This window comes from Sapajus apella, unplaced genomic scaffold (genome assembly GCF_009761245.1).
Source record: "Sapajus apella isolate SASKATOON/1434 unplaced genomic scaffold, GSC_monkey_1.0 scaffold60, whole genome shotgun sequence".
NCBI classification, from domain to species: Eukaryota; Metazoa; Chordata; class Mammalia; order Primates; family Cebidae; genus Sapajus; species Sapajus apella.
The window spans coordinates 12,823,595-12,836,113 of NW_022437000.1; the positions used below are offsets into that span (position 1 = coordinate 12,823,595).

The following is a 12,519-nucleotide window of genomic DNA, read 5'->3' on the forward strand; positions in this document are numbered from 1 at the left end:
GGGTGTGGCAGCGGGGGTGAGAGCGGGTGGGGGGAAGGACCTGGCAGCGGGGGTGAGAGCAGGTGGAGGGGGGAGGACCTGGCAGCGGGGGTGAGAACGGGTGGGGGGGAGGACCTGGCAGCGGGGGTAAGAGCAGGTGGGGGGGAGGGTGTGGCAGCGGGGGTGAGAGCGGGTGGAGGGGGGAGGACCTGGCAGCCAGGGTGAGAGCAGGTGGGGGGAGGGTGTGGCAGCAGTGCTGTGAGCAGGCTGGCACAGCAGTGGTGAGAGCCAGGCTGGGGAGGGCCTGGCAGCGTTCACCTCCCCAGTAGTCAGGAAGGAATTCCACATTCCACAAATCCTCTGCCAGTAATGTCCTATTGTATCCCCTGGGGAATGTTCAGAAATCTGCTGGATCAGAGACAGACAGAATGGGCACCTCTGCCAGCCTCTGCTCCAGGGGCCTCCTGTACCCAGCCAGGCACAGGCCTCTCCTCCACAGCCTTGCACAGGGTTTTATTTTGGGGTGGGGGTAGTTTGGTTAGTTGGTAGTTTGGGGAGTCAGAATTATAAGCACATTTGAGGTTATTGTATTGGAGCAAAAGGTCTTTGTCTTGACCTTTTTTAGTAATTTGCTTCAAAACAAATCATGCTTTCATTTTCTGTTGTGACATCACCTGTTCCCCTTCTGGGTCTTAAGCCTGCACGACAAGCTTCCTTCCACGACTTCTTGAACAGCACTGCCCAGTGGTGAGATTTAGTAGGAATTTTAGGATGGGCTTTTTCATTCCTGCAGAAAATGCCATTGCGGGACACGTACCATGGCTCATACTTGTAATTCCAGCACTTTGGGGGACTGAGGCAGAAGGATCACTTGAGGCCAGAAGTTTGAGACCAGCCTGGGAAACATAGCAAGACCCTCTCTCTACAAAAAATACAAAATGAAAGGGGAGGGTAATGGAAGGATGGCTTGAGCACAGAAGTTGAAAGCAGCAGTGAGCCGTGATGGCACCACTGCACTCTACCACGGGCACCTGACTGAGACCCTGTCTCGAAAAAAGAAAGGGAGGGAGGGCAGGAGGGAGGAGCCATTGAGATGTTGGTAGGGATTTCATTTAATCAGCAGATCACTTTGGGTAGTGTCATCTTAACAACATTAAGTCTTCCAATCCATGAACATAGGATATCTTCCCATTTATTTAGGTCTTTTTTTTAAATTATTTCTTTCAGCAAACTTGGTATTTTTCAGACTTGAGTATTTCACCTCCTTGGCTAAATTTATTCCTAAGTATTTTACTCTTGTTGATGCCATTATAAGTGGAATTTTTAAAATTTCATGTTGTTCATTGGTAGTATATAGAAATGCCACTAGTTTTTGTGTGTTGACTTTGTACCCTGTGTCTTTGCTGAATTCAGTTAGCTCTGATAGTTTGGCAGTGGGGGCACATTCTTCATGGTCTTCTAGATGTAGGATCATGCCGTCTGCAAATAGAGAAGACTTAGAAAGGCAGCCTTTGTAATGTAGAAACTTTTTCTCTTTACAGCCCAATCCTCTGACTAGAACTTCTAATACTGTGTTGAATACAAGTGGCAAAAGCAGGCATCCCTTTCTTGGCCCTGATCCTAGGGAAAAGTTTTCAGTCTTCCACCATTGAGGGTGATGTTAGCTGTAGGTTTTTTCTTTTCTTTTTTCTTTTATACAGAGTTTCCCTCTTGTCACCCAGGCTGGAATGCAATGGCATGATCTCGGCTCACTGCAACCTCTGCCTCCTGGGTTCAAGCAATTCCCTTGCTTCAGCCTCCTGAGTAGCTGGGACTACAGTCGCATGCCACCACGCCTGGCTGATATTTGTATTTTTAGTAGAGATGGGGTTTCACCATGTTGGCCAGGCTGGTCTTAAATTCCTGACCTCAGGTAATCCACCTGCCTTCCAAAGTTCTGGTCCTCCCAAACCTCTGGGATTACAGGCGTGAGCCATCGTGCCTGGCTAGGTTATGGTTTTCATCATGTTGAGGTTTCTTCTCTCCCCTGTTTGTTAAGTGGTTTTATTGCCAAAAGGTGCTGGATTTTTTTCAAATGCCTTTTCTGCATCAGCTGTGATGATCACGTGGGATTTCCCCCTTCGTTCTGTTAATGTCATGTATTGCTCACTTTTGCATTCCGGGAATAAACCCCACCTGGTCGTGGTGTGTGACCCTTTCTGTGTGCCACTGGATTCAGTTTGCTAGCATTTTGTTGAGGATATTTGCATCCACTTTTCTAAGGGATACTGTTCTGCGGTTTTCTCGTAGTGTATTTGTCTGGCTTTATGTGCTGTGTCCAGGGTTTTTGTAGTACTTAGCAAGAGGAATAGAGAAAAGTGTATGTTTTTTTTCTTTTTTTTTTTTTTTTTTTGAGACTGAGTCTTTCTCTGTTGCCCAGGCTGGAGTGCAGTGGCGTGATCTTGGCTCACTGCAGCCTCCACCTCCTGGGTTCAAACAATTCTCCTGCCTCAGCCTCTCAGGTAGCTGCAACTATAGGTGTGCACCACAATACCCAGATGATTTTTGTACTTTTAGTAGAGATGGGATTTCACCGTGTTAGCCAGGATGGTCTCGATCTCCTGACCTCGTGATCCACCCGCCTCAGTCTCCCAAAGTGCTGGGATTACAGGCAAGAAAAGTATTTCTACTCCGTGTTACCACAGGAGAAAGTCCTTGATCTACTTTTAAAACAGGAACATATTTATTTCCAAAAGCTTCTGCTTATCATTCACAGCAACCTAAGTTCTAGGGCCACTCTGGGTTATTATCCTTTAAAGCCATGTTCTTGTCATGCAATTTTCCTGGCTTCAGACTGAAGCCAGAAAACACAATGAAACATACCTTGTATATTTTATTGCCTCTTAGGAAAAGTCAGAGAATTCATTTTGCAATTCACATTTGTGTCTCTAATCTAACTTGATCAACAGGTGCAAAAAAGGCCTAATTTCACCACTTATTTACTCAGCAAAAAGTTACTGTGTTTTGGCTGTGCGCTAGGAAGGGATTCAGTGATAAAGTCAGACACTGCACCTGCAGCCAGAGAACTCGGCGCCGAACAATAGAGGCAAACCCACCAGCAGAAAGCTGCAAGGTCGTGTGCTCCGCCGGAGGCGAGGCTGGGGTGGCTGAGCAGGGTCCGTTCAGTGCTGCTTTCCTCTGGGACGGGTCCGTTGGCTTCTCACTTGTTCTTCTTGACCAGGAACCGATATCCGCAGGATGGGCAGGAAGGATTTCCGAAAGGTCCCTGGAGAACAGGACTCAGGCACAGAGACCCTGTCTTGTGTTCTCACTTCTTCAATACCCCTTTTCCCTTCTGGCTTTTGCAAGCTTAAGGACCAGGAGAGTCACTGACTCAGTGGCGATTCTGTCCTTCACATGAATTAAGAGGTCTGAGAACTGGTGATAAATGTGAGCCTTCCCTGAGAGCTAGGAGACACTTCATCTCATATCATCAAAAGCACTTTTTTTAACTCTTAAAAACCAGTATTCTCCCAGATTGTGAAATGATAATTTAGGAGAATTATGGTTCCTTTACTATTATCAGTAGGGCTGGGGCTGAAGGAGCAGGGAAAATGGAAGGGAACACCTCAGATTATCATCTGAACCTTTGTGACAGTCGGGCTCAGCAGCCTTGACTGATGGGGTGAAGAGGTTCATCTGTAAGCTGCCCTGAGTGGCCGCTGCAGCCTCTGCCCTGCTTCCTGTGTCCTGCTGGTGGCGGCTGCATTCTTTCTGTATGGTGACCTCCAGAATCAGGATCACAGTAAGGAACTTGTGATTCTTAATTGGCCACCAGTGATTTTGATAAATAACCTGGCAGTTTTCCTTCATTGTGAAAGAACAACCTACCTTACATACATCCCACATAAAACATGTTTCTTTAGAAATGTCACTTGATATTACCCATGAAATTATAAATGATTATCCTTAAAAGAAGGTTAAATTTAACTCTGCATTTGTCAAAATAAAGGAACGAAGTTTATCTTTTGGTAGATGGTCCTGGTTTCTATTGTTTCTAGGCTTTCTAGTCTGAAAATGCTGCAATCCATAATGCTTCTTTCTGTTTCACGTGGAATTAAATAATTCACTTGTTCGTAACTTAGTCCTTTCGAGAGTTGGTTGGGCTGGCTCCTTCCTTTTTCCTTCCTTCCCTCCTCCCTCCCTCCTTCCTTCCTTCTTTCTTTCTTCCTTCCTTTCTTTCTTTTTCCTTTCCTTAGTACCATACGTTTTGAAAGGGTTGTAGTTCTTGGGTAGGTCATTCTAATTAGAGAGAAGGCCGTGGAGCATCATATTTCACCGAGCGACACCTTGAATTCGTGTAAACACTGCGTCGTCTTCTGCAGGAGGGACTCCGGACTTTGTGCGTGGCCTATAAAAGGCTGATCCCAGAAGAATATGAAGGCGTCTGTCAACTGCTGCAGGCTGCCAAGGTGGCCCTTCAAGATCGAGAGAAGAAGTTAGCAGAAGCGTACGAGCAGATCGAGAAAGATCTTATTCTGCTTGGTGCTACGGCTGTTGAGGACCGGTAAAGTAAACGCACACACCCTGTCCGGAGAGACAAGCGGTGCGTGAGGACGAGGGGACAGGGGAGGCCACCCGCACAGCCGACAGGCGCGTTTCTGCTCAGGGAGAGGCGAGGTGTCTTGCTGCATGCTCGGGTCCTGTCAGGAAGGTCATGCCTGGGGGGTATTTTGTTGAGCCGGCTGAAACCAGTTTCCCGGGAAGTAGTGAAAATAGCTTGTTCCTATCATCTTATGAACAGGCAAGATAGAAGGGCTTTTAAAAATTGTTTTTTTTTTTTTTTTTAAAGGGATAGCATCTTGCAGTGTTGCAGGCGCCATGCAGTGGCACGATCACAGCGCACTGCAGCCTCAGACTCCTGGGCCCAAACTGTCCTCCCTTCTCAGCCTCCTGAGTAGCTAGAACTTCAGGCACATACCACCATGCCTGGTTAATGTTTTCTGTTTTTTGTAGAGATAGGATCTGACTGTGTTGCCCAGGCTGGTCTCGAACTCCTGGCCTCAAGCAATGCTCCCACCTCAGCCTCTGAAAGTGCTGGAATTGCAGGCATGAGCATCGTGCCTGGCTGTAACTCCTCTTTAGGATGGAATCAGTCGCTGACTCTGTTCCTAAACTTTGTTGCTAGTTTTTTCAAAATGCTGATATTACTTCTTAGATCATTACCTACTCATTATATTTATCATTACCTGAAAAAACTTAAAATAATGAAGTAGAAAATCACAAAACCTAATCATCACCATAACTGGTAAAATACCAATTACAGATGTTCAAGCAGCTCCACAGTTGGGGTGAACGTCGTGTGAGGTCGAGGCCAACAAGAAGCGGTCTTCTGGGCCACATGGTGTGTTCACAGCTGAGTGAAAGGCAGAGATTTCAGTGATTTGTAGGAATGGAGAAGAGAGAAAAAAAGGCCCCCGTTTATGAGAATGAAGCAGAAGCTTCAGGAAGTTTGCAGGGAGTTTATGTTCTAGAAGAGGTTAAAAGCATAAAGTTTAAAAGTCTTTAAGATCCATTTTGGTCCAAAACTTAAATCCTCATCACTAACCTGCATTTTCTGAGTGTGTTTAACAAACATTCCCAGAGTTCTTGATCTGAATGGAGTGTTAGGCAGAGCAGGAGGTTTTGATTTGGTGGTTTTGTGTTTTGTTTTGTTAGAGTAAGCGCATGGAGCACCGTGTAAAGAACACGCGTTGCACATGGACAGGCTCCAGAGCGCAGGGCCGTGGCCGCCGAGAGCGGGGGCCTTGCTCTTGTGGTCAGCCACTCACCTGCAGTCTGTCCAGGAGAAGAGGGGTGTCCATAGGACAGTCTTTGCCAGGGGAGCAGCTCGGTCAATCTTTACAGGCTGTGGTGGAGGAGCCTGGGGTGCCTTGGGCAGAGCAGGTGGGATGGAGACCCTGGGGCGGGGACAGGCTGACTTGACTGGATGGGAGTGTAGAAAAGTGGAGAGTTAATGCCTGGTGGGGGAGCGGGGCCCGGTGGCTTTGAAGTGATGATGCTTGCTTACAAATTAAAATCTCCAGTCAACAAGTGGGAGACCTCTGAGCCTCAGCTTCCTTTCGAATCGAATTCTAGGGCCAGGCCTGGTGGAGCACACCTGTAACCCCAGCCCTCTGGGAGGCTGATGCAGGAGGATTAACTAAGATCAGGATTGTGAGTCCAGCCTGGGCGACATAGTGAGATCCCACCTCTCACATTGTTTTAAATTGTTCAGGTGTGGTAGGAGGCGCCTCTTGTCCCAGCTACTTGGGAGGCTGAGGAGGGAGGATTGCTTGAGCCTGGGAGTTGGAGGCTGCAGTGAGCTGAGATCGTACCACTGTACTCCAGCCTGGTCAACATAACAAGGCATGCATGCTCCCTCTCTCTTTCTCCATATATGTATCTTACATATGTACACACACACATACATATGTATACACACACACACACACACACGTACACATACATAAAATTAGAGGCATTTTTTTTCCATCTCTGGAATACCATGATTGTCTGATCTTGAGACTTGTGGCTAGGAGTTCTTCCCAGAGCCTAACCAGATCATTCCAGTTAGAATTTAAAGCCTTTCTTTTCATACATTATAGAAATAGGGCAAGTTACCTCACACGAAAGTAGAGTCCAAAACCTAGAGAAAATGCAGGCCCCCAAATGAGGCAAGCATGGTTTTGACACCAGGTCTTCCAAGGAGAGGGACGTGACCTGACTGCTTACCCTCAGATACCTGCTGTAGTGTCTGCAAGCTTTGGGTTTTCCATGTGTAAAATGGATGTGACGCTAATGTCCTTACTGCTGACCTCGTGGGAAGGATGAAAGACCGCACACAGGAAGTGTCACACAGGCCTGGCAGAGTAAGCTCATGATGCGTGTTAGCTAGCCATAAAATCACTGGTGGTATTATCAGTATTTTTATATCATGTAGAGGTACCTAGACCCCAAGTGGGTTCTAAGTGAAAACTTTGAACAGTTTATACAAAACGAGATAATGAATGTCCCTCACCACCATGATTCCAGGTCCCATCTTTCCATGGTGGAGACATTTGTGTTGGTGGTTATGATAGTCTTTGTTAGCAGTAAAATTTTGATGCCACGAAAGAAACAGCACGCAAAGATAAATCCTCCCAGCAAGGAGGTTTACTTCTCAGAAGGGTGCGGTGCACGGATGGAGCAATGATGGCCGCCGCACGCTTGGACAAGGGGGAGGGGTACTTATGCCTGACAGGGTAGGGGGTCGTCCCTGCTGCTGTGTCGCCCCCTATTGGCTAGGGTTAGACTGCACAAGCTAGGCTCACCCTGATTGGCTGTTTTAAAAAGAGCAGGGGTCCGAGCTGGAGGGGCAGGGTGGGTGTTTTGATGGGAAGGACGGTTACAGGCGGGTCAGAGCAGGTAGCCAGGGGTGACCTAGGTCAAAGAAGGTGACCAGAGCAGGTGACTAGGATGAGTCAGGATGGAGCTGGGGGGAGAGGGAACAGATGTGAACTACTGATAAGAACAAAAACTTAAACTTTAAAATAGAGAATTAAAGAATAAGAGAGCTGAACATACTGACATACTGATTCTTTGAAGAGAAACTTGGGGTTCACTGTAACAGTCTTGCCGACAGTTTCCTGAAACCCTCCCCCAGGTAGCGAAAAACCTGCCAGGCTTGTCAGACGCCAGTGACACAGGACAGCCCTTTACTTCTCAGATGCTTTATCTGTATTTATCTCTCTGATGTTATGAAGTGTTTCCCTGTGAAATGCTAATTCAGGCCTTCAAAGGCCGCCTCATGGTCTGTCTTTAAGGTAAGACCATGAGCCACGGCATGGTATGTTTGGATGTTGAGGGGCTGCCATGTTTTGACAGCTTTGCAAATTTCTGCAGCTCCTTATTGGGATTTCCTGGGTCAGCAGTGAGTTTTCTCCGTGTTTCATTTGGTTTTGCTTCCCTCAGGCTGCAGGAGAAAGCTGCAGACACCATCGAGGCCCTGCAGAAAGCCGGGATCAAGGTCTGGGTTCTCACGGGAGACAAGATGGAGACGGCCGCGGCCACGTGCTACGCTTGCAAGCTCTTCCGCAGGAACACGCAGCTGCTGGAGCTCACCACCAAGAGGATCGAGGAGCAGAGCCTGCACGACGTCCTGTTCGAGCTGAGCAAGACGGTCCTTCGCCACAGCGGGAGCCTGACCAGGGACACCTTCTCCGGGTAGGCAGCACGTCCCCGTCACACCCCGCACTCCCACAGAGGGGCTTCAGACCCCGTCCCCGTCCCACCCCACACTCCCACAAAGGGCTTCAGACCCCATCCCCATCACACCCCACACTCCCACAGAGGGGCTTCAGACCCCGTCCCCGTCCCACCCCACACTCCCGCAGAGGGCTTCAGACCCCGTCCCCGTCCCACCCCACACTCCCGCAGAGGGGCTTCAGACCCCGTCCCCGTCCCACCCCACACTCCCACAAAGGGCTTCAGACCCCATCCCCGTCACACCCCACACTCCCGCAGAGGGGCTTCAGACCCCGTCCCCGTCCCACCCCACACTCCCACAAAGGGCTTCAGACCCCATCCCCGTCACACCCCACACTCCCACAGAGGGGCTTCAGACCCCGTCCCCGTCCCACCCCATACTCCCGCAGAGGGCTTCAGACCCCGTCCCCGTCCCACCCCACACTCCCACAGAGGGGCTTCAGACCCAATGGCCTTCACCTGCAGGTCGGTGAACCACATTGTCCTTCCTGGGAATTCAGTTCTCCCCTGGGGCATGAACGCCAGCTTCTTAGGGGTCAGGTGAACACTGAGATGTTTTTTCCAGCAATGGCGATGTGTCTTTTTACACACATCTGTGTGGTTTCAGTTTCCAGCTGCTGGGTAACAGAGGCAAAAAGACATGATTGATAGAATATTTTGAGTGGGATCATTCTCCTTGTTCTGAGACTTAGGGCCTCTGCTGCAGACACCTTCAAGCATCAGCTGGAGGAAGTGGGGATATTCATACCAGCACATGTCCAAGACTTTACTCAGATAGGTTGTTTCGATGCCGTCCTTGCTGGTGTTAGACGCATTATCTGAGATTAGATTTTATTTAAATCATTTCAGTTTCATTCATGTAGATAAAGCAGAAGCAGCTCCCTAGCTTACACAAGCTCCAAGTTATTCATAAATAGCATAGACATTTCTCTCTCCTGATCTGCAATCTGCAGAGCTCCTTTTAGGATTAGAGATGTTCATTTTTTTGTTTTTTGGTTTTTTTTTTCTGAGATGGCGTCTCAGTCTCTTGCGCAGGCTGCAGTGCAGTGGCTCGATCTTGGCTCACTGCAACCTCCGCCTCCCAGGTTCAAACAATTCTCGTGCCTCAGATGCCCAAGTAGCTGGGATTTTACAAGCGCTCACCACCACACCTGGCTAATTTTTGTATTTTTAATAGAGACAGGGGTTTCATCATGTTGGCCAGGCTGGTCTGGAACTCCCAACTTCAGGTGATCTGCCTGCCTCAGTCCCCCCAGTGCCTCAGTCTCCCACAGTGCTGGGATTACAGGTGTGAGCCACTGCATCCGGCCTCCTTGTCATTTTGAAAGCCAGCAGAGAGGAGCTTATGACCAAGTTCTTTCCGACTTAGGTCATCCAGGCAGAAACCCGAGGACTTAGCTGTGCAGACTGTGACCAAGACGCTTTCCAGTAAAGACTGACCAAGACCTTAGACTGCAAGATAGATGCCTTTCTGTTGTTTCAGAAGTACGGGGACTTGGCAAGTCCACAAAGAGAGTATACACTTGCTTTACCTAAAATAAGAGTGTTTCCTTAAAAAACACTCAATGTAGTCTAAGGTGCTTAATGCCATGGATTTGTAGCATCTGTAGATATCCAAAAAAAATACAGAGACTTCTAAAATCTCTAGATTTCATTACTGAGCAATCTTTCTGACTCGAGTACTCTAACAGACTTTCAGCAGATATGCAGGACTACGGTTTAATCATCGACGGAGCTGCACTGTCTCTGATCATGAAGCCTCGAGAAGACGGGAGTTCCGGCAACTACAGGGAGCTCTTCCTGGAAATCTGCCGCAGCTGCAGTGCGGTGCTCTGCTGCCGCATGGCGCCCTTGCAGAAGGCCCAGGTCCTGCCCGCCCATCCTCAACAGCTGCTGGTCAGGGCGTCCGAAACACTGAGAACCTCCCATTAGGTCTCACCACCTTGGATTGTTGAAAATTCTAACAGGGTACCACCTGTTAAAATAGAAGCAATCATGATAGAAATTTAAAACTCGAACCTTATTTTGCTTGTTGGGCCGGCCTCGGTGATTAGTGAGTGTTGACCAGACATGTGACCATTCCAGATGCAGCGGCCAGGACAGCTGCCCTGGCTGACTCCTGTTTTTGTTGTTTTTTTTTTTTTTTTAAAAAAGCCCATCTCAGTCAGTCCTGAGAATGCACACTACAGGTGTAGGGGAAGACAGCTGACATTATTGAGCACCTGGCGTGAGCTCTCACAGACACGAATGCATTTAGCCTCAGCATCACCCTGACAGACGAGTGAGGGCATCCAGCTTTACAAACTGGGATAATTTGCCCAAAAGGCTGCAGTTGGGAAATGCCATGAGGATTCAACTTGTCTTGTCCATCAAACTCCAGACGTCTCACTCTGCTATGTTCTTTGGGAAACACACACCCTGAAATTTTTTCTTTAAATACTTTTAGAAGCACTGTGGAATATACATGTAAATATGGATGTCTTTCTAATATCAGGAAGCCTAGAAAAGTTCCAACTTTGTTATACCACATTTTAGGTAAATTAGGCCAATTTCTCTTGAACCGTTCATGAATAAATTCATTATTGGTCAGAGCAACCCATTGGGTAAGGTAAAATACGTCTCGAACAAATTCTGGAAACCAGAGGTAAAAAGTTGAGCATTTGTGCATGTGGGTGCACTAATCTGTCACTTTCACTAAATATACACAACAGGGTCCTTCTCAGAATGACGAGCTGAGCCCAGAGCATTCACAGACCTTCCCTGTGGGGAAGACGGTCTGATGTCCCCTCTCCCTCACATCTGTAACAGCACGTAAACCTTATAGGGTTACTTCCTGAACGGAACAGCAGCTAAGGGCTTTCCATTGGCTCTTCATGTATTTATTTCATAGTACTTTCTTAAGTCCTCCACTGGCTTTTGAAAAGTTTCATACAAATTAAGTTGTGTCTCAGTTTCCCATCTTGAAACAAGAAGGCACCCCACATATTTCCCCCATCTCTTCATTCTTACATCTTGCACATACATGAAAGAAAAAAGACTATAAAGCAATTGACCAAAAACTTGGAAATTATTTTTACATAAAATTTTGTCATATTTGATTTTGTACATGTTATAAATTTGAAAATTAAAAGAGCATCATTAGGAGTAATTTATTTTTAGAAAGAGATACTTTATACCAAATAGCTTGAAGTAGCTTGGAATAGTAATGTCTTCTAACAGAATGCAAGGTTCGCATTTGCCCCGGTATATTTAAATGTATTTTCCCAGTATTTATACATTTTCCATTTATTTAAATCGATGAATATAACAGTAACGAAGAACTACTTCATGTGTCTCACGTCTCCACCACCAGGGTTTGCCTGCCAGCCTTTTCCAGCCCACGCCATTTTAATCATACCTCGTTTTGTTCTGCTTTCAATATGAAGCAGGTTTTATCCTATATAGAGAAAACAGAATGCAGTAAGTTAGCTCCAAGCAGATAGATGGTTTTTTACTTGGCCAGACTAACTTTACATCTTTGTTATTTCTGCCTAGTGAATGAATAACCTGCTCAGAAGTGAAACAGGCAATCAATTCTGCATTTCTCTCTTCTGCAGATTGTCAAATTAATCAAATTTTCAAAAGAGCACCCAATCACCTTAGCAATTGGTGATGGTGCGAATGATGTCAGCATGATCCTGGAAGCACACGTGGGCATAGGTGAGCCTCGCCCTGGCTGCCGGCACGTCCTGGTGGCCAGGTCTCCCCTCCGCTAGACAGAGGCCCACGGCAGCACGCAGGTGGTGCGTTCAGGACACCCCCGTCACCACCCTCGTGTGTGACCAGCAAGGCTCGTGACGGTGGCTTCGTCAGGTCTTTTCCTGTCGCTGCCCGGGTGTGGTGTGCCCAAAGGGTGTCCTCAGCTCCTTCCCCTCCACCTTCTAGGTGTCATCGGCAAGGAAGGCCGCCAGGCGGCCAGGAACAGCGACTATGCAATTCCGAAGTTTAAGCATTTAAAGAAGATGCTGCTTGTTCACGGGCATTTTTATTACATCAGGATATCTGAGCTCGTGCAGTACTTCTTTTATAAGGTAGGAGATGGCCGCTCTGTGTCGCGGTCTCAGCAGCAGATCATGCACAGGGTGGCCCCACCTTTCTTTGAGCCACTTGATGCCCCAAGGGGTCGTTGATCTCAAAGTAGAAGCAACTGTCAGGAAGGAGGGGGGAATCTGATTGCAGTCATCCCCCTCAGCTGTCCCTGTCAGGAAGGAGGGGGGAATCTGATTGCAGTCATCC

At 47.7% G+C, this 12,519-nt stretch overlaps 1 protein-coding gene across 15 annotated transcripts in view; it reads left to right on the top strand.

Moving 5' to 3' along the window:
- ATP11A (ATPase phospholipid transporting 11A) overlaps positions 1–12,519 on the top strand; it is a 179,599-nt gene that overhangs the window by 143,001 nt on the left and 24,079 nt on the right. For all 15 annotated transcript variants that reach the window (XM_032246256.1, XM_032246250.1, XM_032246251.1 and 12 more), the window contains exons 18-22: positions 4,344–4,525; positions 7,951–8,202; positions 9,936–10,110; positions 11,841–11,943; positions 12,169–12,314. In XM_032246256.1, the coding sequence (XP_032102147.1) occupies positions 4,344–4,525; positions 7,951–8,202; positions 9,936–10,110; positions 11,841–11,943; positions 12,169–12,314 (858 nt within the window). The remainder of the gene's footprint in view (positions 1–4,343; positions 4,526–7,950; positions 8,203–9,935; positions 10,111–11,840; positions 11,944–12,168; positions 12,315–12,519) is intronic.